At 38.7% G+C, this 25,700-nt stretch overlaps 1 protein-coding gene across 4 annotated transcripts in view; it reads left to right on the top strand.

Annotated features, from left to right (window-relative positions):
* Positions 1–25,700, top strand: part of BMPR2 (bone morphogenetic protein receptor type 2) — a 113,262-nt gene that overhangs the window by 48,920 nt on the left and 38,642 nt on the right. For 3 of the 4 annotated variants that reach the window (XM_074911236.1, XM_074911237.1, XM_074911239.1), the window contains exons 2-3: positions 6,481–6,654; positions 7,987–8,166. In XM_074911236.1, coding sequence (XP_074767337.1) covers positions 6,481–6,654; positions 7,987–8,166 — 354 coding nt within the window. Of the gene's footprint in view, positions 1–2,759; positions 2,874–6,480; positions 6,655–7,986; positions 8,167–25,700 lie in introns of those variants that run through there. The other variant, XM_074911238.1, reaches the window with a different exon arrangement.

The raw sequence follows: 25,700 nt of genomic DNA, 5'->3' as shown, positions 1-25,700 counted from the left end.
ACTTCCTATGCTATTAATGAGAACATGACTCATGTTCTAAGGATTTGCACTTGGGTTCCTGTAACTTCTGGTATTTCTGTTGTCATTGTTTTCATTAATTATGTTTTCCTAGAACACAAAATTATCATGAAAATATTAGTATATTAGAAGCAATAACAGTGAAAGCAACAAAATAAACAAATACTAATTTGTTTAAACTCGTCCTAGTATGGATGAATTGTGTATTCATAGCACACAGGATTTCTGACACAGACAGTAGATGCACTCATAATTTTCTTTCGATCTTTGCTGTCCAGAAATATCTTTAGTGGGGAATGAAGGCAGATATTCAAATAGTAAACGTATCTCAGGGGTTTTGTAGCAAATCACTACAAACATCCAGAATTCACATATTTGTGTGAATCCCTTCTCTGTTCCTGAGCAGCTGGAAACAGCAATATAGTTAGAAGGAGAAAATACTGAAGACATCAATATAGTATTTTTCCTATAACAACTTGCTTTTTTTCAGCTTCTTTTTGTTGACGGTAGAACTGGTAAATGCTAAGACTCTAATTCTAATAATATCAAAAACTGAGCCATATGCCCAAAGGAAATTCTTGAAGCCCTTGAGGCTGTACAGTGGCATGGGGATTGAACTCCATGCCCTGCAGAGCACTGGCAGTAAGAGTGAGCCACAGGATGGACTTGGGAAACTATGGGCAATTCCGAGTTCCTTTATGATTTCAGGAAAGTAATTTAATGTAGTCTGTTTCCCCATTCTCCTTTTGGAACGTGACAATCAACTTTCTCAATCTGCTTCAAGTTAAGTCTGCTAATGCGCGTGTGGTGATCAGATGCCCCAGTAATGACAGCCAAGCAGGAAAGCTAAGAACATTTAATGTTTCTTCGATTAGTTCTTGAAGCACCCATACTCAGTTCTAATGCCACTCATATTTTAAGCGTGCTTGTGAAACTGGACAGTAAAGTGTATTTTTATATAAATGTAGGTGTAAAATGGGCTGGAGAGCAACAGAACTCATTTTGAGTTTTTTTTTCTGGTTTATGATAGGGAAGTGGAGAGCTTGCCCCACTCTTGCTGGTTTTTCCCTTGGTAGAGCTTCTGGGAATGGTGCCGTCCCTTCTTGTCTGTGTTGGAAATCTCTGTTGGATAAAAGAACGGAAGTTTATGAGTTCATTTTACTATTTTTATTGAATCATTTTGACATAGTTTAGTACACAAGTTCAAGAGGAATTGAAAGTAAGCATTTCATTATAAATCCTTCACGATTTGTTGTTCAGGTTTTACTTTTCGTCCTTTTCAATGTCAGCCTATCTGCTGCTGCTACAGTTGTCTGTTGTAGCACATTTCTTCGTGGCATATGACATGTAAGCATTCAGTTGTCAATTGTTTGTTTCAAAATCTCTCTCATAGTCCTGCATTAAAGGTGAATTAGAAAAGACCTGAATGTATAATGAGTTCTGTGTGATGAACAAATATAGTTTACTATGAAATTTACCTTATAAAGAGAATAAAAGTACCATAAGTCCTTCTCTTACTTCTTATATATTGTGAAAGAAATAATAAATAGATGTTTTTCAGTTCTGGAAGTAAACTTTAATGTGACTTTCTCCAAGTCATATTTTCTGTATTTCTAAATTTTTTTTTCCATTTCCTGATTTAATCAGATAATTGAGTAAGTACAGTGAGTTCTCCAGAGCTGTCCCCCACCCCCCCACCAAAACCTTTTGATTCGCTAGATTTATAATCTTTGGGGGAATACATGCATCTTTGGCAATTTTTTCTGTTTGTTGTGCTTTAGACCTAATGATGAAAGAGTTATTATAGACTCACACATTTGTAGAGAAACTGCAATCCAAATTAATTTTAATGATTTTACTGCATTTGATGCTTAACTTGTGCAGGACTAATGAGATGGATGACTTGAAAGGGCCTGTAAAAGAATTGAAGCAACATGATTCCTTTTAGTAAGAGCAGGGCTCTGAAGGATGACTTCAGATGATGCAGCAGATGTCCTGTGAAACCTGTGCTGCCACTTACTTTGGTGTTAGGTCTAGGTTTTCTTTGTATGCTGTGACTTTTCATGTCTGGGCAATAACAGTGTATAGCTTGATCTGTAAATGGCTTCTGAATTTTGCCAATTTGAGGATACACTGCTGGTGCATCTTGTGTTGGTGAAATCTGTAAGGAAAGGAGCATCTGCTTGCAGGGGTTTGCCCTTCATTTTTCTGACATAGGTAGCAAATGAACTGGATATATCAAATGGGATCAGTTCAAGAGCCGCAGTCTTCACAGGATAAGTTGTTTTAATTGCTCGTTTAATAAAGATCCTTACATTAAGGTATTTCCTTGGGTTTGGATCTGTTTGAAGACAAGAGAATCCAGTATTTCTAGTCTTATCCTACCATTTTGCCTGCTTTGGAGACAAAAAATAGCAGGTAGCCCAGCTGAGGAATATTGTTTTTCCGTCTGGTCCCTCTGCACTGAGTACCTTGAGACCTCTGTCCTGTGAAAATCACAGACCAGTTGAGGTTGGAAGGGACCTCAGGAGGTCATCTTGTCCAACCCTCTGTGCAGAAGGGTCACCTAGAGCTGGTTGTCCAGGACCATGTCCAGATGACTTGCATATCTCCAAGGATGGAGTTTTGGAAGAAGCAGCTCTGGAATTGTTTCTAGCTAAGCTGCTGTGGAGAGAGTTAGTGGCTGCCCTTGTACATTGCAGGTGCAGAGCTCCCAAGGGACAGGTGGGTGTGTTTCAGCTCTGAATTCACCACGCATAGCTGGTGGCTCCCATGATGACTGAAAACTGACATAAAAGGTCATCCATGAGGAACACATGTAAATCCAAATGAACAACGGTATTTTCTCTTGTAAGGTAAGATTTCTGTTGAAATAGGTAAAGCTTAGAAGAGGTAGCCGGGCACTTCTGTGTGTTTTTGTAGTAGTATCTCCATTTCTTCCAGGGAAGGTTTAAGATGTACTCATCTAGGCTGGAGTTTGCTTTCAAGGCTTATCTTAGAAGTATTGCAGTACTGAAAGTTTTTAGAGCTGACTAGTTTTCACTGCCTGGAAGAAGGAAACCTTTCTGCCAGATTCCCAGAGCCAACATGTGCTGAAATCATGCAAAGAAATTGAAGCAGCTCATCTATTCTGTTGTTCTTCAAGATGGTTTCTGAACATCTGAATGCCTTATCCAATTTTCTTCGGCGTTACAGCTCCAACAATGAACCTACAGAGGCCATAGAGAAAAATAAAGTAGCTTTTGTTATGTGTCCCCTATTCTCCAGATGTTCCTTGCCATCAGGGAAGGGGCAGGGGTCAGCAGAGTATTGCAGTGGGTACTGCTCCCACAGGGGTTGTACTACTCTAAGTTAAAATCGAAGCAGGAATGTGCAGTGATCAGCATGAAAACTCTAGTTGTTGGGTGAGTAACCTTTACTTTTTGTTGGAAAAGTTTCCCACTGAGATCATCTGACATTAAATTGTGTCGTTAACTTGCATTTTTATTAGTTTGCTAGAAAACTGATAGTTGATTTGCTAGCAGTGGATGTTGTACTTTTCATGCTTGCCCCTTCCTACCCTCTGCAGGTATTCTTATAGGGCAATGCATTTTTTAAATCAAAAAAGCCTTTGGTAGCAACTGTTACTTTCTGTAGTGTATGGTTGGAGAGCATCTAGCATGATGTTAACATGTTAAAAGCTAACAACTTTTTTCAAGTATGTTCTGCATGTTCTTGCCTCTCAACCTTCATCTTAAGAGATTTATACGAAAGTGAAGAGACCAGAAAACTAGGAAAGTAAAGCTGTTTATGTCTCTGGAGTACAGACATACGATACATGCAACTGTATTTCTGAGTAGAAGGCAAAAACAAAAGGGTATTTTTCTTTTTCTTCTATTAGTTCAGAGGTTAAAAGATTATTTTTAAAAAAAAACCCTATTGAGGTATTATGAAAGTGAACCTTCTTAGAATGACTTTTTTTTTTTTTTTAACCAGAGGTTTTTGATAAGTAAACCAAATCTGTGTGACTGTTTTATAAATTCTGTTCTTTCTGATTTATTTTTCACAATAAAGACAAATTATAAAAGGGCTTATCTTGCAGTCATTTGAGCATTCTGTAAACAACCAACATCTCAGATGACCTTACTCCCACTCAGCTATCACACACAACTGATTTTAAAACCTTCCTAGTGTCCCTAGGAGCAGATGTGTTGTATTTCACATATAATTCTGTCCCATTCTCTCTTGAAAATTATAGTTCCATGATCATTTTTTCCTCTTTTGATTTTCAAAAAGTTAGTTAGCTCCAGTTCTCTTATGGCAGTGGAGTACTGTCCTTTCATACATTGTTTCTTGGGCAGTCCCATGTCATGGAGCAGAGAATGCAGGACAGATGCTTCACGCCTGGCATACTCAGCTGTTCCTGAGAATAAAACTACTACGTGCAACTGGCAAGTACTGCTTGCAGCAGCATATGCTAATGTGTGACCTTTTTGCCCTCAGTAACTTGACTAACTACTCATTTGGAAAGAACAAAAATTAGATGTGAAATTCAGGTAACTGAGTTTCTGAGTATCAAGCTACTGCTTTGTAATAAATGTATTTATCACTTCAAAACTCTAGTTCCAAATGTAAAATGTTAATTGTACACAGACCAGTGTACAGAGAGGTGGGTGAGTAGCATGGTCTGCCTGCCAGCTTACTGGAGTGCATGGAGCTGCAAGTGATTGAATTACAGTGGATTAAGAAGTTCCTGTCTCCTCAGCTGAGACTTTTACCGCCACTGAGCTGACACACAGCTCAACTTATCATAGACACCGTACCAGGCCACTAAAAAATAAGCTAAGTTGTGCTATTTTAACTACTGCTGCCACAGAATAAACTGGGAGTCACTGACAGACTGCTTTTCTTGATGGTGCAGCTATTTATGGTTGTCTCAGTATAAGAGAATTACGAATTTTGACTTTCAATGAATAGTAACAGCCTTAGAAGCGAGACACATATCTGAGTCTCTTGGTTTGTCTTTCTGTTACCCAATCATCTGTATTGGTGACACAATGAAGCAGCATTTTTGCAGTAAGTCTGCCTTGGTGAAACATGGTTTCTTTGGGGCCAGTGCTAAAGAATGATCGAATGAACAAATCCTCAGTGAGTAGATATTTTATGTATATAAAGTAGCTTTAATAATTTACGATTACATATGCTATAATTTTACTTAAAGTTCAAAATCTGTTTCCTGAAAATACCAATCTATTCCACCTTCCATCTGTCTGCTACCAATGCTTTCACGGGAGTTAAAGAACTGGATGAAATCTAGTTGTTGAGATACATAGTACAAGTTCTTACTGTCATTGGATGTTTGCTGAGCTGTAATACTGAATAATACTTAAGTGCCTTGTGACTGCATATCTAGTTTTCCATGTGTTTTGTAAGATCATTCAAGTGATAAATGAAAATATTCTAAATATCATATTCACTACAAATGTAGGATTTACTTATCTTGGACTTGAAGCTTTTCTGACTAATTTATTGTATGAATGTGTTTACTTTTCCTAAAGAAAAGGTCACATCAGCATATCAGCATGGTTTAGTCCTTTCATTGAGGTGATATAAACAAATAGTAATCACATGGGTAAAACATATGAGTTCTTGAGATGCTAAATATTTCGAGTTCATTGATTATATATTCTTGTAAAAAATCAGTATGGCTGTGGGTGGTTTTGGTTTTGTTTTAACAAAAAATCCCATAGATTTTTCAGGTGATCATGGGTATTTATTTTTGCGCTCCCTATGTATGTTTTATAGTGTTCCTGCTGGCCGTTCCACAGAGAGACTTGACACGCGGTGTTACTCCTGTTTACAGGCAGTGTTTCCCAGAACTGCTGGTCAGTCGTATGGGTTTTACTCTGCCGTTAGTATTTCTGTTGGCTGTCATTAACGAAGTTGTGTGAAGGAGCCCAAACTGATTGATCACTGAGCAAAAAGAAGTAAATGTCAATGCAGTGGCTGGATAGCATGTAGAAAAGAGATAGATCAATAGAAGGAGAGTGGAAAACACCCTCTGAATTAGGTAGGCACTGGCTTGGATGGCAGTCTGGAAAAGATAATCTTGGTTTAGGACCTGGAAACAATAAAGTAATGCATCCAGGTACTGAAGAAACCAGCTAACAGTTGCATAACTTCTGCTTGAGGACAAATGATGCAGGTGATGCAGACTATGCAGTGAAATTTTTATTCTGCACCAGTGAATTTCAAACATTTGCACATTCATTTTGAAATATCTGCTGAGATTTTTTTGTCCTCTTTATGAAAAAACCTTTGGGATAGACCTCATTTTTATTTCTGACTGTTGGAGTACAGTTTAAATAATGGATAAGTATAATTCAGGATGGTTTTGAATGTAGGTTAATCATCCTTTTATTAAAGTTAATATTTTATACGTAAAATCACTGACAAAAATTATTTTTCTTTCTTTGTCTAAAGCTGCCCAGAGTGAGGAGCGGCTGTGTGCATTTAAGGACCCATATCAGCAGGACCATGGAATCAGTGAGAGCCGAATCTCTCAGGAGAATGGCACAATTTTGTGCATGAAAGGTAGTACCTGCTATGGACTTTGGGAAAAAACACGAGAAGGAGACATACATCTCGTAAAACAAGGTACGTAACCTTTCAGTGTAAGTGTGATAGTATTGCTACTCTTTTCACTTTTTTTTGTGATCTAGCCTGCCAACACAAAGATGCACAGCTGCAAAGCTAGACCTTTCATTTGTGTTGTACAAATACATAATTTTAAACTTCCCATTTAGTAATTTTAAATATGAACAGAAGGTTTGTTTGAAATAAATTACATTTACAAGAGACCACAGAGATAAATGCACAGCTGAAGGAAAAAACACTCAAATTGCTTGTTACTTAGGATGAGGAAGATGACTTTATTGAATATATCTCAGTATAGAGGCCAGCTTGGATGGGGCTTTGAGCAACCTGGTATACTGGAAAGTGTCCCTGCCCATGGCAGGACTGGTGGAACTAGATGATCTTTAAGGTCCCTTCCAACAACCCAAACCATTCCATGATTTTATGTTTCTACGTCTATTGATGTAATGATAAATTTAAAGTAAGTGTCTGATTAATTAAAAATGTGTAGTCATATTGATTGGATGTTTATAAAGGAAAACGCAGCTGTAGCACAAAAATGTCACGTATGACTAACTGTCAATTTGCTGCTATTCTGCAGGGACAGTGATGGTAGGGAGGCGTGAAGGGTCTTGCAGTTGCTGGAGATGTGTTTTGATTACCATTCTCAGGGACTCTGCTCCTGGTTACTTGGATACAAGTAAATGTAGTACAGAGCTGAATGAAAACTGGTATTTACAAACATCCTGTGCAGTTGTACTCAATGTTATTGTTTCATGTTTGATCTGGTAATCTGCTGATTTAGGAGATCAAGAAGGAGTCTTGACTGCTCACCTCTGCCCCCACACTGCCTCTTTCTCTCCCAGACATTTGTTCATAAACGTCGTTTCACTGCAGTCAACCATACTTGGGAAGGAACAGTTGCTGCAGGGAGAAGAGGCCAGCATTAGCCAAGAAATAAGTTGTGATCCTGTAGAAGAGTCCAGTGATCTTGACAGTGAGGAAGGACAAAATTTTTAGTAATTGTGTAGAAAGCACCAAACTATAGATGCAGTCTTATGGCCTAGCTTTAAGGAGGGGACTAGGTCACACTTTTATCTAGACTGTGGGCCAGTCTTCACTGCTGCCCATATTTCTTCTTGTCTGTGGTAAATCCTGAAAGAAATTTTTCAGTCCTTGTTTTAAAAGGTGGTAGTGGAGTCAGACAAGCAAATTGTGATAACTGTTTTCACACCACTCTAACATTTATTTAGCTTAGGTATGGATTTTAATAGGTGTGTTTAATTGTTCATGCAATAGAATTTATTTTATGCCTCCTTTAAAAAGAATTCTTTAATTTGCCTCTTTTTACAGGTTGCTGGTCTCATATAGGAGACCCACAAGAGTGTCATTTTGAGGAGTGTATTGTTACAACCACCCCTTCCTTGATTCAAAATGGAACATACCGCTTCTGCTGCTGTAGTACAGACTTGTGTAATGTCAACTTCACAGAAAACTTTCCACCTCCTGACCCTACTGATACAACACCTTACAGTAAGTCAGATGTTTCTATCTCTTGTCATTTCATGGTTTAAGTAATTTAGAGTAAGACCCTTCTTTCATGATGTAGCGGGTTGACCATGTCTGGATGCCAGGTGACCACCAAGCTGCTCTATCATTCCCCTCCTCAACAGGATGGGGGTGGGGAAGTCAAAAAACTCATGGATCAAGATAAAGGCAGTTGAATAAAAAAATCGAAGGCTGCACGCAGAAGCAAAGGAAAATGAAGTATTTGTTCTCTACTTTCCATCAGCAGGTGATGTCCAGCCACTTTCTGGGAATTAGATCTTCAGTACACGTAATGGTTGCTCTGAAAGACAAATGTTGTAATAAAGAATGCCCCACCCCTTTTCTCTTAGCTTCTGTTCCTGAGCAGACAGCTCATTTTGGTCAGTTTGGGTCAGCTGTCCTGGCTATGTTCTCTCCCAAGATCTTGCCCTCCTCCCCGCGTTGAGGGAGGAGTGTTGGAGAGACAGCCTTGATGCTGTGCCAGTACTCCTCAGCAGTAGCCATCACGCTGGTGCGTTATCAACACCTTTCTAGCTACCAGTACAAAACAAAGCACTATGAGGGCTGCTATGGGGAAAATTAACTCCATCTCACACAGACTCCATACATGTGGTACCGTAAAATGCAAAACCTGTGACCTCTCTATTTATATGCAACAGAAATGGCAAACAGAACAGAGTTTTTCCAGATGAAGTTTATCACATTTATATATTCCTCAGTGCTCTGCAAAGAACGAGTTAAATGCTTACAAGAGAATTGTTTGTATAGGCAGCTGCTGGGTGCAGATTACATTTTCCAAATGGTCTCTAATCTTGGGTGGTTTGGTATTTGGATGCTCAACTTTGGAAGCCCTTGGGGATATTCAGAAGGATTCAGACTTCTGTTAAAAACAGGCCAGTAAGTTCATTAAGATTATGGTACCTTTGAAAAGTCTGGCCTGTCTGTTCAGTCAGTGTTCAGATAGCTTGGAGCGGTAGAACTGTCTGGTCTTATATCAAGCTGTTGGGATTCTCTCCAACAGTCTTACGGTGCTTTGAAATCTGACTTCTTTCTGTTGCATTTCTCTGGTAGAGATTAATTTAGGTAATGTTCAAAGAGTAATACTTTGAGCAATGTAGGTTTTTTTCAGATTAGATTATCTGTTTATTTATTATAATATCAATATAGCATAGGGATCATATGGATCCAAGTCAAGGGATCAGACCCCTTAAGCTCCTATTACAGAAGCAAGATCATGACTATCAGACCACACTGTTATGCTGTGTTCCAAGAATTAAGAACATGTAAAGAAGCTGAGTTAGTGGCCTAATATAAACATTTGGACAGCCTTTTCTAAATAAGAATTGTGAAAGAGAAATTGAATAGAGGCAGGTATTTAAATGCAGGTACAACTGTTTCTGTATATCAGGAGTTCTTTATCAATGAAAAGTGTTTCGTGAAATGAAGATGTCTTCAATTGTATAGTGTTTACGGCTCTAGAATGCAAAAGGGATGGCTTGTGTTTAGGAATGATATTGTTTGGATAATTCTTAAATTAGTGAAGATACCGATGCTTTCAAAATTAGCTGTAGGACGGAGTCTTTGTAAGCAATTTCAGTCAAAATGAGGGCTTGGCATGCTAAAAAAAGCACAACTTTTTACTGGGAAAAGTGCATGTGGTATAAATGGGTAAAGAGAGTTGATGAGACACGGTGCCTTTTGGCTGATAATACTATTTGTAGAACCAGTAGAATCACCATTTAGAATCAGTGTCTGAGCTCAGCACTGTGCAATACAGAACAGACTCTACTTGACTCTGGTAATAATCACCTGATTGGGCTCCCCAGATGTGACTGGAGTTAGTGCTGTGCAGGGGATTTAGACAGGAGGGGAAGAAGGCGTAAAGATAAGTACTTGTCCCTTTCTATCCCCCCAAAATAGGAAGACAAGGTTCCTACAAATGAATTGTGTTCATGCTTCTCTAAGGGTAGAACTTACAAGCTGAATTAATTCCGTTATTGGGTGATAAGATCTTCAAGTAGTTTTTAAGTGGAATTTTTAATACTGAAAGATCTAGCTTGACTTGTAACACAGTCCTTAATTCACCCATCTGTAATTGAGTGCTGCAGTGAACATTTCTACTGACTCAAACTGTTTTGTGTTATTGTGTCACCTTCCATTTTCATAATACGCAGATTTGGCTTTAGGCATAAGCGTAAGCAAAGTAGGTTGCTGCCTAGCACAGTTGTCTGTCTGCTTTGACTAGGTTAAGAGATGGAAATTGGCCATTCCAGCAGCAAGGATGGCCTCATTTGCCACTCTGGTGTTTTCTTTCTAAAGCTCTACTACTGCTGCATCCAACAGAGATGGGGCTGCTCCTGGCAGTGTAAATCCCGTACACCTGCAGCACTGTGGAGGTAAAAGATCTAGGAAGCTGGAAGAGTGAAAAAACAGGAAGGTTGTGGCACACAGGCCCTTGCAACATTACTGACTCCCGTTTCAGGCACTGGAGTCTCCACAGTCCCTTTCCCAGCCCTCTTGACTGCTTCTAGAACACATTTTGGTGCTGTAAGATTTTGTTTTGCCACCTCAACACAGAGGACAGAATTCTTGCTTTAGCAAAGTTCAATTTATATGGAATTGTTGGGAAGCTTTGAATTACCTACCGGATATCTTATTTGGGCACTCTTCCAGCCTTTCTATTAAAGCTGTCAGAATGCTTTAAGGACATTAATAAGCTTAGCTGCACAGACTGTGGCAATCTATATTACTACACCTTTTAGATTATTAAATTGAACAGGTCACAGTCATATGGGAAATCTCCTGCAGAAGGTTATTTCGGTATAGCCCATGAACTGTAAGAGCACTATTTCATCTATATTTTTGATAAGGCATTAAAAATGTTGTACATAGTTCTTGAATGACAGAAAGTAAGGTATGTGGCGTCCTAGAGCTGTATTTATGATCCTGTAATTTTCAAAGCAGGTATGACTAGTGTATGGTTAATTATATGAAGCCGGATCAATTCAGCCAACAGATAACTCAGTATTTGTAAATGTTTTTCTGCTGATTTCCAGTAAAATCACCCAGAATAAAAAGTTCCTGGATTAACAAGTGGAAATTCAGCTATAGTTTAAAAACTAACAGAATCTGAAAACACTACTGATGAACTTAGTCAATTTAAAACTTCATTATTAAGGAAAATTGTAGGTGTCCCTTTAAAAGTGTTTCCTTGCAGCTATCTGGAAACACTAGAATACTGTTAAGCTCTTGATCAAAATCCATCCAGAAAAATAATGGGGGATAAAAAAATTACTTTATATGATCTTTTGGTTCCAGTTTTTTTGTAGGACAATTAACAGTGGTGTATTGAAAGATGTAGGTAGACTATAAATGATTCAAGAAGACTAGAAGTAGCTAATTAAGATCTTAATACATGTTGGGTATAACAAATCATTGTTGTCACAAAATTTAGCAAATCTCTTAAAATATTTCACTTAATTTTTATGTCTTTGTCTTTTAGGATGTCAAAAAGTGTTTATCTCTCAACCATATCTGTGTAGAATGGAATACCTTTGGGTTTTAGTTTATGTTTGGTCAGGGCATAAATATAAAAATTATAAGTATAAATATAAGTAAACAAAATAATATATACGTAGCGAAATATAAGTAACAAAACTTCTATAAAAAAGAAAAATAAGATTAAGGACAAACAGGTTCTTGAAGCCTTAAATTTATTCCTTACTGCTTCTTAATGTGCAGCTGGTAATTTAAAACAATCATACATCTGAGTAGTCATAATATTCTTCTATCTTAAAGATAATCCAAGCATATTTGAGTAGTTGTTAGCCCCTCCAGCTAGAATTCTGCAAATGCTGTAGGATGGGGTGTAGTCTAGAGCCCACAGTCTGGAGGTATTAAAAATGCAAAAATTCAGATGGCCGTTTCCTGATGCCAGGAGAAGTAGAGGTTGGAGAATGGTGTTTATTTCAGATCTGAAGATATGCCTGTGGAGTTTGGAGCTACTGAAATGCAGAAGTTCAGAAACAACCTCGCATCCTCAACCTAAGCTTGCACTTTTGGAGGAAAATAGTTTCTTAACCTTTGCTAAATCAATCATGGATAGATCCATTACTCTTCCATCTTCTGTTCTCACAAAAACCTGACAAAACAGAAGTCCACCTTAACTTCAGCCAGTATGCGTATATACCCCTTAACCTGACCTGAAAAGGGCCAGCTATGGCTTCCTGAGTAAATGTTCTGAGATGTGTGTTTACTCTGTTGGCTTTGTCAAATATTTATTTTGAGACCTGTTAAATATCTGCCTCTTATGTGTACAAAAGGCTTCCTAAATTCTGAGAATGTTTTGAAGACAAATTCATTAGTTCTACAATCATTCATAATGGCTATTTAAATAGAATTTAAGTAGCTGAAGAGGTAAATGAAATTATCTCCCTCATTGGTCATAGATATATTACTGTAATGAAACGTTCACGTTAAAATAACATCAAGATGAAAGCAACAAAGCCATTTTTAATTATTTTTTCCTCAAGGCTGCATTCCTGGCACTGCAAATAAATTAATCTTATGGCAACTGATTGTTAACAACATATTCTTGTATGACAAGTGATGTATTTGCATGATATATGGAAAAAATCCCTGGCAGCAACAACTGAACATTACTGGTACATATTATTGTTTAAGTGATGTAGGGTTTTCTCCTCATAGCAACAAATGGTGGCTGCAATTTTTAGAGGATTTAGAAACATGTTAAATAAGAGCGCTGAGATTTGGATATAAAGTAACTGCCTCACACAGCAAAGGAAGTTGGTGTTTCTTTATTCTAAACCACTGGTAGATGGGTTTAGTTTTCCAGTGTATCATCCTGGCCTTTCTTTGCCAGCCTTCTTGCTACGTATATAAAAGTCTGTCTTTAAGTGCTCACAGAATTCTGTGGAGACTTTGAGGAAAGTTACCATTAAAAAGAAAAAAAAAGTAATTATTAACATATGTGGCTGGGTCAGGTTAATCAAGGTAGTAACTGGCAGTTTTTGTTTAACTATTGCTTTTGCGAGGCAGCAGTTAGACTCATGTTGCTGTGTTCACGTGGCCGAATTAACTCCCACTGAAAGATGGAGGTGGGACTGATCCACACAAGCATTAAAACTTGTACCCTTGAAAAGATAGGGAGACAGTCAGGCACATCTTCCCTTCAGTGAAGAGACAATGCGTTACATGTTATTAATGTATCTTCACTATATTATAAAGCAGGGGAGAAAATATTAGGACATTAAGGGCTTTAATATCTCTTTAAAAAAAAAAAAAAACAGTTTACTTTGAAACAGCTAAGTATTTGGTGCAAGAGGATGATAACTGTGCCTCCCAGGAAGTTATTTTAGGGCACTGCAGAAAATTAAGATGCTGAACTGCTGAAGGAGATACAGATGAATGTGCACGGAGATTTCTAAATACATATCTCTGTTAAAAGAGATTATATGTGGAGCAGCTAATAAGAGGGGAAAAACAAAAAGTGGGTTTTTCTTGGGAGTAATTCTTCAAGATACTGACATAATGATGAAATATTTTGGACTTTTGGCCAGCTTCTTGAACCTTCAGTTGCCTTTCTGTCTGAAATTTAATGCATATTTAAAGAAGTTCTTGTAATATTTGGGTTTTTTCTGTTTATCTGGTTATAGGAAATGTAACTGTGGAGGGGGTTGTGACAGGGTGCACGTTGCTACAAATAGTGGTAACATTTTGGAAATGTGTGCTAATTAAGGCTATTTATTGTGGTGGCTGAAGCTGAGGGAAAGGTGATAGTATTGTGGATTAATGTAGGGGAGAAAAAGTAGAAGTAGAAAGTTGTTGCAAGGAGCAAGCAAAATATTAAAGCAATTACTACAGAAGGTTATCTAGAAATTCAAGTGAAAGCCTTAGTTTCTGTAGAATCAGTGGAAGGTTTTGCAAATCACCCAGAATAACTGGTAATGCTTCTTGAGTAATGTCAGTTCAGTGATTCTCATTAGAAATGGATATATCAAAAGCAGAATCTCTTAAAGATTGTTGGTAGCAGCACTTAATGTTTTAACTTCTAAGACATCATAGTCTCCTGATACTACACTTGCATCTTTACTGAATTTAAAAGTAAAGCTTTGATGTGCAATTGGAGTTTGAATATGAAATGGTAGCTGTGAAGGCAAAGCCTACTTAGACAGAAAACTGTACATGTAAATTTTTTCTCTTACAGAAATGTTTAATCAGGAAGATGGAATTATAATGTTTTACTTGCACTGAGATTGAAATGTTTGGAAATGTGGTTTGGTGCATAACAGAAATTTTAAAACAAAATGCTGAAAACTGTGTTAAATAAAATAAGAACAAACATATTTATCTGAAAAAGGAGAAACATTTCAAATATTATTTTTAAAAAAAAAAAAACAACCCTTGGTTTTTTTGTGAGTACATTCTCTATTGCTTTGTCAAACTGCTGTTTGGAGCATACTTGATAGGAGAGCTGTACAAGGTAACTGCAGAGCAGCGCCAGCAGAAATTAGTACTGTATTATGACCTGGAGGTCTGTGAATAAGGACCTTTGCAAAGGTCTTTTAAAGATCTGTCGGAATCTTACAAAAAACCTTTTTTGGATGCAAGGTGGGATTTTAATCTTTATATTGACATCGCAGTAATGTGTCTGTGAAGTGCTAGAGCTGTAACTGCTCTTTGTTTCTGAGAGCTAAAAAAATTTTACTTTTGAGTCCTTGGAGATCTCAATTATTCAAATAGATGTGAATATAACTTTTAGCTTATTAGTTTGATATAATTGTCTGATCTGCATGTTTGTCATTGTTGAAGCATCCTGCCTGTTTCTAGTACTACACAGCAAATATTTTATTCAAGTTTCAGGTCTAGAATGAAGAAAGGAAACATCTGTTTTCTGAAATATATTCAGTACCTTTTGCCACCTTCAATAATAGTGAAAATGTACATTTTAAGCCAACTAGTATCTGTAAATAGGGGATTCACAGTTCTTGTATCATGTGCAGTTCTTGAGGCACTAATTTACATCTCTGCTGGAAATTATTTGCTTATAGTTAGTATGTTTTATGAACTTCTAAGAGTTTAAAGATCTGCAAATATCTTTGGGTAATACAAATATAGTAAATATATTTTTTCCATTTACTGGGAATTCTGAGTATTGTCTGACTTTCATACTGCTGTATGAGATATTCAACATCATAATTAGCAGATATCTGTTGTGACAATGCACATCGGAGCTTTATTGTGAATGCCTTAGACACAAGGCAAAAGTAGATAAGGGTCGTAAGAGTGGGACTCTTTCAGAATGCATTAGTGGGAAATTGGACTGTAAATAAAAAGGGTAGTAGATAAGGAATTGTTTTGCCTCATCTCAAGAACAGACAAGGATGCTGTACTTTTTATTTCTTTATTCAGATGCTGCAATATGCAATGTAATGCATGTATAAGGTGTATACAATATCAACATTATTCTAAACAAATCCTACACTGCTATTTAACAAACCCAGATAATTTGAGAAATAGGTAGAAGTTCTCTGGAAGGCAGATTGACGTATCAGTACGCTTTTTGGGGTTGTCCTAGATCAACAGGCTTTCTCATGTAGTAGTAGTAATAGTCTTCTAATAAATATTTCACCCACCCCAAAAATTTTAAGGCTGGGTGCTGTAAATCTTAAGACTATGCCACCATGGAAGCATTTCTCCTTTGAAGACTTGTGAATGTGGTTAGGTAACTCTTCTCAACAAAATATACTGACTGAATTAGCCAAGATACTGTACATTGTAGTCATTACCAAGTGAAATTAAAACACTATTTATGTTTTGTGGATATTCTACTTGTCTATGTCCCTGTGCTTTTTCAAACAACATTTATTTGCTCATGGGCTTCGTTGAGATCCCCCTCTCCCTGTCATGTCATGCTAAAGGCTTCTTGCAGTGAGTGGGAGTGGCAGAAGCGACTGCACACAGGCTCCTCTGCTGCTGCAGCTCCTGACAGAGGGCATTAGCTTCAAAATGCTCAACTGTGTCTCCCTGGGCAGGCTGGAGCTGCTGGCCTTGCTGAGAACGTTGCTCCTCGTAATCCCCTTTCTCCTGCGATGTTACCCTCATAGCGTTCTTCATAGTTAGCATGGCTCTACTCTGGTTTTCTTTAACAATGTTGAAATGAATGGAGAAGAAAAGGAGCAATAACTCCGCAAAGTTTGGTTATAAAGCACTGCTAGGTGCTGCCAGCTACTACTAAAAAATTCCCATGTCCGCTCCGTCACTGGTTTTGTCTGTCCCCAGTACTGTAATGGTGCAAAGGGTCTTTGCAGACTACTAAGAGGCAGATTTGGGGTTGGAACTGGTCACTTATAAATATTGGGTCTCTTACTGGCTGCTCAGTACTATTAAGCTCATCTGTGCAGAATAGTGTTTAGATCACGGAAAACCTTTCATGTCTTTATCTTACTTCTTAATTAGACATTTTCAATAAGCCTCAGGTATTTATGCCCTGTGTGCGAAGTTTGCTGACAAAAATCTGATCCTATAGCATGATTTTGTCCAATACATTTTATCCCCTTGATTTTGGAACTGATCCAATTTAGAAAGCAAGCTATAGGGTTTTGGTGTTTGACGTACACTTAGAATATCCCCCAGCCCCCTGTTAGCCCAGCTGCTTTGCAGTCTTACCTGAGTTGCCTCCATAGCTCAGCATGATAGAACTCGGCCTCCTCAGAGGAGACTGAAAGTCCAGACAGATGATTAAAAGATGTTGGCTCAACGGAGTCACTGTTCCATTTTGAGCCTTTTTCAGTAAAATTTTTTTCTTTGTCTGGAAAATATTGTGATCCTGAAAATCCAGTACATTACTTAATGTTGATTTCTGGCTCCTTTCTTTATGATCTAGCCTACAATGCATCTTCAGAGAGGACACTATCTGGAGGTAAAACACTAATGGTATTTCAGTCTGGCAGAATCTTAGGAGCTGTAGTAACACATTTGATTTTTAACAATGTGGTAAGTTGTTTCTAAGAACACTTGAATTACTTTAGACAAAGCATTTAAAACGGCTGAGATTATGCCAGTTAGATGTCAGGTGACTCCTGCAGAGGCTGGTGCAGAGCAGGCTATGGGCAGAGATAGCTGCATGCCCCCAACCCAGGGAGCAAAAGCTGTGGGGCAGCACCATGCTGGCCCGTCTGCTGGGCTGGGTCTGGCTTGCAGGTGCTGCAGTCAAAGCCTGAACTCAGGACTGTCTGTACTTATCTTTGTATATACGCTCCAAATGATCTTTATGTGATTTGATTTCTTTTTGTTACTTTATAACTGTGCTCTTGGAGCATCGTCTCTTGAGATATAAAGATATAAAAAAGGTTAGAGCTGTATGTGATACAAACTATAGTTTATCTTTCTCCATGTAGATGGATACTGGAGATCAGGGTTTTAAATTTGTTTTCCTTATGAAGAAAGGCTTATGTCCTTTTTATTAATAAAGCAAATGGCAAATTCAGGTATGTGCCTCAGGTGTTTGAATTGTGAACCTATGACTAATTCTATAATTCTGAATGCGATGTTTTGTAACTGGGCATCTAGCTCCTGTCTTGTGTCATCCTGGCTATAGATGTCTCCATTATTTCTGAAGAACTGAGCTGCTGGGGCTGTTTTGAAGTTGCAGAGATCTGAGGTGATCTTTTGACTTTCTGGCTAACAGAAACCATGTGCCTGAAAAACAAAGGGTTCACAGAACATCCAGGGGAACCTGTGCAGACAGGAAAGTGTCGCGTCAGTGTGCTCCTGGGCACGTTACTCCTGATTATACACCAATTGCAGGTTTTTTCAAAGCCATTGTTTTCAAGACCAAATAACTCCTATTGTTGCTGTCCGAAGAGGAGATGATGACAGCACATTCACTAAAACCTTGATGAAGATTCCCATCTGGTCAGGGATATCGAGGGCAACAAAAAAAGCTTTTACAGGTATGTTGGTGATAAAAGGAAGACTAGGGAAGATGTGGCCCCTCTCAGAGGGAAAGGGAGAATGGAGGGATATGAAGAAGGCTGAGGTACTCATCAGCTTTTTTGCTTCAGTCTTCATTGGCAAGGGCTCCAGCCACACTGCCCCAAGTCACACAAGGTAAAGATGGTGACTGGGAGAAGGAAGAACTGTCCACTGTGGGAAAACATCAGATTTAAGACCATCTAAGGAACATGAAGGTGCCCAGGTCCATGGGACCTGATGAGATGCATCTGTGGGTCCTGAGGGAACTGGCGTATGAAGTGGCTAAGCCACTATCCATCATATTTGAGAAGTCGTGGCAGTCCAGTGAAGTTTCTGCTGACTGGAAAAGAGGAAACAACCCCCATTTTTAAAAAGGGAAAAAAGTAAGACCCAGGGGACTACAGGCCAGTCAGTGTCACCTCTGTGCCCAGCAAGATCATGGAGCAGATCCTCCTGGAAACTATGCAAGGGCACATGGAAAATAAAGAGGTGATTGGTGACCCCCAACATGGATTCAGTAAGGGCAAATCATGCCAGACAAATTTGGTGGCCTTCTATGACAGGGTTACAGCACCGGTGGATAAGAGAAGAGCAGCTGACATCATTTACCTGGACTTGTGCAAAGCTTTTTTGCATGACATCCTTGTCTCTAAATTGGAAAGACTTGAATTTGACAGATGGACCACTTGGTGGATAAGGAATTGTCTGAATGGTTGCACACAAAGAGCTCAACAGCTCGATGTCCAAGTGGAGAGTGGTGACAAGTGACGTTCCTCAGAGGTCGGTGCTGGGACCGGTGCTGTGTAACATCTTTGTTGGTGACATGGACAGTGGGATTGAGTGCACCCTCAGCAGTTTGCTGATGACACCGAGCTGTGTGGGGCGGTCGGCAGGCTGGAGGGAAGGGCTGTGCCATCCAGAGGGACCTGGACAGGATGGAGAGGTGGGACCGTGCAAACCTCATGGAGTTCAACAAGGCCAAGTGCAAGGTCCTGCACATGGGTCGGGGCAATCCCAAGCACAAATACAGGCTGGGCAGAGAATGGATTGAGAGCAGCCCTGAGGAGAAGGACTCGGGGGTATTAGTGGATGGAAAACTGACTGTGAGCCAGCAATGTGCGCTCACAGCCCAGAAATCCAACCGTGTCCTGGGCTGCATCAAGAGCAGTGTGGCCAGCAGGGCGAGGGAGGGGATTCTTCCCCTCTACTCCGCTCTCATGAGACCCCACCTGCAGTGCTGTGTCCAGCTCTGGGGCACCCAGTACAAGAAGGACAGGGAGTTGCTCAAGCAGGTCCAGAGGAGGCCACGAAGATGATCAGGGGCTGGAGCACCTCCCCTGTGAGGGCAGGCTGAGAGAGTTGGGGGTGTTCAGCCCAGAGAAGAGAAGGCTCTGGGGAGACCCTACAGCGGCCTTCCAGTACTGAAAGGGGCTGCAGGAAAGCTGGGGAGGGACTCTGCGTCAGGGGGTGTAGGGATAGGACGAGGGGTAACGGTTTTAAACTGAAAGAGGGCAGATTTAGATGAGATCTGAGGAAGAAATTCTTCCCTGTGAGGGGGGTGAGGCCCTGGCACAGGTTGCCCAGAGCAGCTGTGGCTGCCCCCTCCCTGGCAGGGTTCAAGGCCAGGCTGGACGGGGCTTTGGGCAACCTGGGCTAGTGGAAGGTGTCCCTGCCCATGGCAGGGGGGGGAACTGGATGATCTTTGAGGTCCCTTCCAACACAAACAGTTCTATTTGATGATATGATTCAATTAATGTAATTGTACTATTGAAAGGCCTTCAAGCAAACAGAGATTCAAGTTGATACCAAAATTTGTTTACATTTGTGTTGATTATATAACCAAGAAAACTTACTGTTAATAGAGCAGATTAGGGTGAGGGGAATTATTGAAAATGTTGTAAGGAAACTTGTATGGATTACAAAGAGTAGAGTTCCTCAATCCATAACTACTTCTGTATACCTGTACTGAGTCTTTCTTTGTGTCTTTTCATTTTAGCTTGAAGTTTTTGTGGTATTGCACTTCCCAATCATATTGCAATTTTGTTCTCTTTCCATGATAGGTTTGGGAATGTTCCTTATGTATCAAAATACCTCTTGTTGATGTATACCATTCATTATTACTATTTTTACTGCTTTTTATTTAACAAATAAAATGAGCAGTGCTGTGTTGCTATGGACACTAATATGTAAGCATTGGAGCTGGGAGATGGAGTGTTTTGTCTGTTTTTGTGTGTGACAGACTTTCCCTTGTTGCAGTTCTCATTAGGACTGAATTTGTGATAGGAAATCTGACTTTTAGTGCCAGCTGTTAGAAATCTGCAGAATATTTTAATTATATATATTTTCTCTTTTTTTACCTTTTATGCTTTAAGTATCAAGAACAGGTATGGATATTTCTAAATCATGAACATCATCAGACTTGTGTAGACAGTCTATACGTTTCTTTCTCAGAAGTCTGTTTTGATTATCAGTATTTTATTTTGGGATACAGAGATATTTATTCTGTAACACAGTTGATAATTTGAAAGAAAACAGTATATTCATTAGTCTTAACATCTAACTTATACGAGTTTTACTTTATTTCAGTTAATTTGTGTAGTATGCTTCCATACAAAATTGATTCATGGAAGAGGATTTGCAATGTCTAAAGTATGGTATGTCTAATGTAGGTATGTCTAAAGGGGAGAAGTTAGAAATTCAGTCTCTTAAGAGCAAGGAGAGATATTGAAAGAGGAAAGTGTGAAGACTTTCTACTGTCTTTTTTCTTGTGCCTTAGCGCTTTTTTTTTCCTTGTTTTAGAGTAAAAAGAGAGATTTGACGTTTTCTTGAGAGGTCTGAGGAAGGACTGTATATGAGTTTGTGATCCAGTTCTTTTAAATTCTTTTGAAGGTTCCAGTGAGGTAGATTCAGTGTTTCAGCGCTACAGTTTTATGCATTTATTTTAAAGTTTTAGCTTAAAAAATATTGCATATATGTTTCTTGGTATTAAGCCAATTATTTCCTAAAAGTTTCTGAAGTATCTGTGGATGACATTAAACAGCTTTTGACTTTGGCCTGGATTTTTGCCTTCCTTTAGACTGGCAGCATAAGGCTCATTTAGAAACTGCTTGCAGGCCTGTAAATATCTTCTTAGACTAGCAAAAATTTCCTTGTTACAGACATTCATACTGACTTCAAAACTATATATACTCTGAGCAAGAATAAGGTATCCTTGCGTTCTGTATAAAAGCACTTCTCACTTTTGTAACACTTGGACAGGAAATGAGTGTTGGAGCTGTAGCAGTAAAAGTGATTTTTTTTTTTTTTCCTCTGCCATATCAAAATATTTCCATTTATCTGAGTGATGGTTCAGAGCCCTGTCTCTTGATCTGATCACAAACTGCATTCATGTATCTGAAGGAAAATATGGCTGATACATACTCTAGACAGCTGGACCATCTGTATGGATCCACTAGGATCATTGTTGCTTGGTCGCAGTTCTGTTGTTCCCACTAAAGCATTAACTCACTCTAAAACAACTCCCACATCTAGTGATGTGGGATGCAGAAATAGAACTTTAAACCCTGACAAATGAGTACAAATGTTATAAAACACAATTACATTTTTTATATATATGTCCCTTTGACATGGGAGGTTTTACTGTTAAAAAAACAAAACAAAACAAAACACCACACACAGAAAAAAACCCAAAACCTAAAACCACCTTCCCAACAAAAAAAAACCAGACAAAATAATCCCCAAGGGTGGTGGAAATACCCACATTCACACCAACATGAACTCCTGAAAGGTCGACCTCTAAACTGCAGCAAATACAAATTGGTTATATTCTAACTGCTGTTCTGTTTTTCTCATTTCTATTCTCTGAGAATAATTGCTGTGAGTAAGGCAAAATGGATGATGCTAACTGAGCCATGGTGAATTACACTTAGCAATGTTCTTCCTTTGAATGTAGGTCCAGATACTACTGCTCCTCAATGCTGTGGGAAAGCAGAGAAAACCTGGTGATATAAAGCACGGAAAACCGCCAGAAGCCAGTGATAGATGAACACACAGAAAATGTTTAAACTGTTTTTTTTTTTTTAATGACCCTGAAGAGTAACTCGAGCTTTTCTGTCATCATCAGCATTGTCAGCAGATCAATCGTGCAGTTGTTAGCTGTGCAGATGAAGCTGGGAAGTGTCCACCACCACATGTAGGGTGGGGTGTGTGGAGCACTGTACACACCTATGTTAGACACTAGCAGCTGCAGAGCCATTCATAGCATCATCGGAGTAAACTAAAAATGTGTGTGGGTGAAATAAATATAGGCTATAAACCAAAAGCATTACACATCTCCTGAGCGCTGTGCCAGGAGCTCTGGGAGGGATGCTGTCCACAGGCCTCGCAGCTTTTGCAGACAATGCTTGTACAGCCACACTTGCAATGAGAGAGTGCCGAGGAAGGTGTGGGCTAACCCTGCTCAGCTTTGGAGGCTTAAATAAGAGATTTCTTCTGTCCTGCCCTAAAAGAATTGTTAGTGTGTAATGGCAGTGGGAGACAGTACATCAAGGGAGAGGTTTTAAACTAATTTGAGATTTCAACTGTATAGCTCAGGCATGCTAACATAATTTTTTCCTGTTTTTATACAGATTGGTTAAATAGATTTTTTTTAAAAAAAACTTATTATCATTATAATTAAAACAGAAAACATCAATCTCTACTGTCAGGAGAAAGTTTTCATAATAGTCTTAGGTTGTTAGATATCTGTTACGAAGACAATAACAATTAAATTTTGCTAATGTGGAAAACTCATAAATTGTGAATCCATAATTTTACTGAATATTCCAGAATAGACCAAGTGAAATAAGGTACCAAAAATATCAGTCTGAATAGAATTTTCCCAACTCTGCTGAACTTGATCCTAGAGTGAGCTAGTGTGTAGTATTATAATCTGTAGCAGACTACACAGAGCAGGGAGTGGAGGTGAGCACAGTCCAGCATTTAATTTAGTAGGAGTCTGTCTGTGTGGTCACCATGTTATGTGTGCTGTGGAACAGGAATTTTCTATAGCGTGGTGGAGCGTAGCACTAAACATTTAACTAGCTGAGTTCATATGTCACCTAAATGTTCATCAAAGGCATGTTCATTTTATGCCTGCACACTTACGTGCTAACTTATCAGTGAGTTGGTAGGTAGGCATAAACTGGTAAATTTGTGGAGATTTTTCTAACAGCCTGTATAAGACTTGAAGTAATCACTTTTAGTCATTAACAGTTTCTGTTTAAGCAGAACCTGATGAATAGCCTATCACCTTCACTTGTCACAGTGATGCCAGAAGCATGTCATTAATTTCATCATTGCATTCATGTATTTATAATCATTGCAATGGATTATGTCAGTAGCAGTGTCTTATTCCCACAAGTGCCATTGGCATGATGATGGCCTGTGTTATGATGGAGGTTTTTCCATTCATTCTAATTATAAAATGAAATAGTTACCAAGTAGGTGCTCTTAGCTGCAAATTTTTTCTTCTGGAGAAGCAAATACGTACTTGCAAGTGCCTTTCGAAGATTGAATATCAGTTTATCATGATAAAGGAACCATATTTTAATTGTTTGGTAGAAATGTGCTCAAGTACTTAACAATTTGCTACATTATTGAAGTGAACTGGGCTCCTGACAGGAGTTTCCTGTATTTGAAATCTTACAGCAAAGGGAAATTTAGGAGGAAAAACAGAAAGTGTATTTTGTAAACATCATAGAAATCATAGAACACTTGGATTTCCTTTTTGAAAGGATAGACTAGGTAACAGAACTCACCTAAAACACTAATGGGGCAACACCTGCTCAGAGGCATAACGGATGTGATTACCTGTGAATTGTTAGATGGGATAAGCAAGGAAAACAAACAAAAAACCCCAACCACCAAACTATAGTGCAGCCTGAAAGTTCATTGAAATCTTCATTTCGATTGGTAATCATAAATCTTCATTTTTGTCCTGGTTAGGTATTTTCACTTCAGTGGAGCTTATAGGATTGCATATTCGTAAACCTGATTTCTTTTAAGAGAAGTGTGAGAACGATGGGCAAAAAATTTCAGTAGACTAGTGACTAGGGGTGTCTTAAATTTTGGGCGACCAAACAATTATGTATTAAAAGTGGGCAAGTTTCACAGTGTCTTTGCTGGAATCTAGAAATGCTTTGATGGTGTTCAGTTGGGAACCAGAAGAGTAATTTGAAAACCTTGGCTATGACTGCTTGTATTTTGTGATGTGTTAAAGCAGGAACACCTGCCAGGAAAGAGTCGGTCTCAAATGTAATCTTCTTCTGTTGTTTCACAGAAAAGGTTTCTATTTTTTTAATGAGACTTGAAGTTTTTGCCATTCCTTTAACAGGATTTCATGGTACACTCAGGATTTGAGTAAATCAGATTGACAGAAGCCTTCTTTATGTTTTAAAAGGCTGCTTTCCCCTTTCTAGTTTCTACAGTATTTGTGTAAATAAAGTGTCTTGTGAAGGTACCAATTTCAGTCTTACAGTTTTAATTTTACAGTGTCATTAAAACAGCTGAGACCAATAATCAGGGCTGTGACAACTTCTGGGAGTGATTTAAGAAAATTTATTATATAATTACATTGAAAGTATGTTTAAAGTAGAACAGTTAGAGAATCTGCATCTTATTTATCATCACATAAATAAGTGTTTTATTCAATCTGTGAAATTAATCTAGCAACCACGTAGGTTTCAACATCATTAGCAAATTGGTTCTATAGGATTATGAAATGTCTCCCTGTGACCTATTCAGATTTGTGTTGAAATATTTATTCCCGGTTTGAAACAAGTTTGTTACTGTAGGGCAGACCGAACGTGTTATACAAGTGAAGTCAGCTGTATTTCTCATATACCCGCGGTGTAACACAAGTAGATAGCTTTGATACCAGCTTTGATTGATGTATATTTGTTTTGGCAGGGGTGTTGCCTTAGGTACTGTCCTTCCTCCCCTCCCGTGGTCTTCCCTGTTGGCGTTTGTACCCAGTTCCCTGCTCAGCATAACCGCAGTTGTACAGCACAGCTGTCGGGGCACCGCTGGGCTGGAACAGGCACCTGGGAGTAGGAGGCAAGGGATGCTTGAGCTGGCACTTGTGCTGCGAGGAATGAACATCAAACGATGTCTGTATTTCATCTGAAATCAAGTACTTAGATCTGTAGAAGGATTTTGCATATGTGCAAACTAAGGATTACTATTTATCATTATTGTCTTTTTCATCTTCATGTTATTTTGAAATAATCAGAATAAGCTTTGAAGTTAGGGAACGTACTGGTTTCCCCATTATATAACTGGCTAACATAAAGCACAAAGAAACAAAGTAACCTGCCTAAGATGAGGCTATTCTATATCAGAGCCAGAAACAGAACCCGAATTTCTCTTTACTTTATATTTAATGTTCTGGAAATTTTTTCTTTCATTTAGGAAAAAAAAATGCATTTACACATATCTAACGTGCATTTGTGTGCCCTCATACAAGATGCAGTTATCTGTTTGAA

Source organism: Athene noctua, chromosome 7 (genome assembly GCF_965140245.1).
Source record: "Athene noctua chromosome 7, bAthNoc1.hap1.1, whole genome shotgun sequence".
NCBI classification, from domain to species: domain Eukaryota; kingdom Metazoa; phylum Chordata; class Aves; order Strigiformes; family Strigidae; genus Athene; species Athene noctua.
This window is presented reverse-complemented; position numbering and strand designations above follow the sequence as displayed.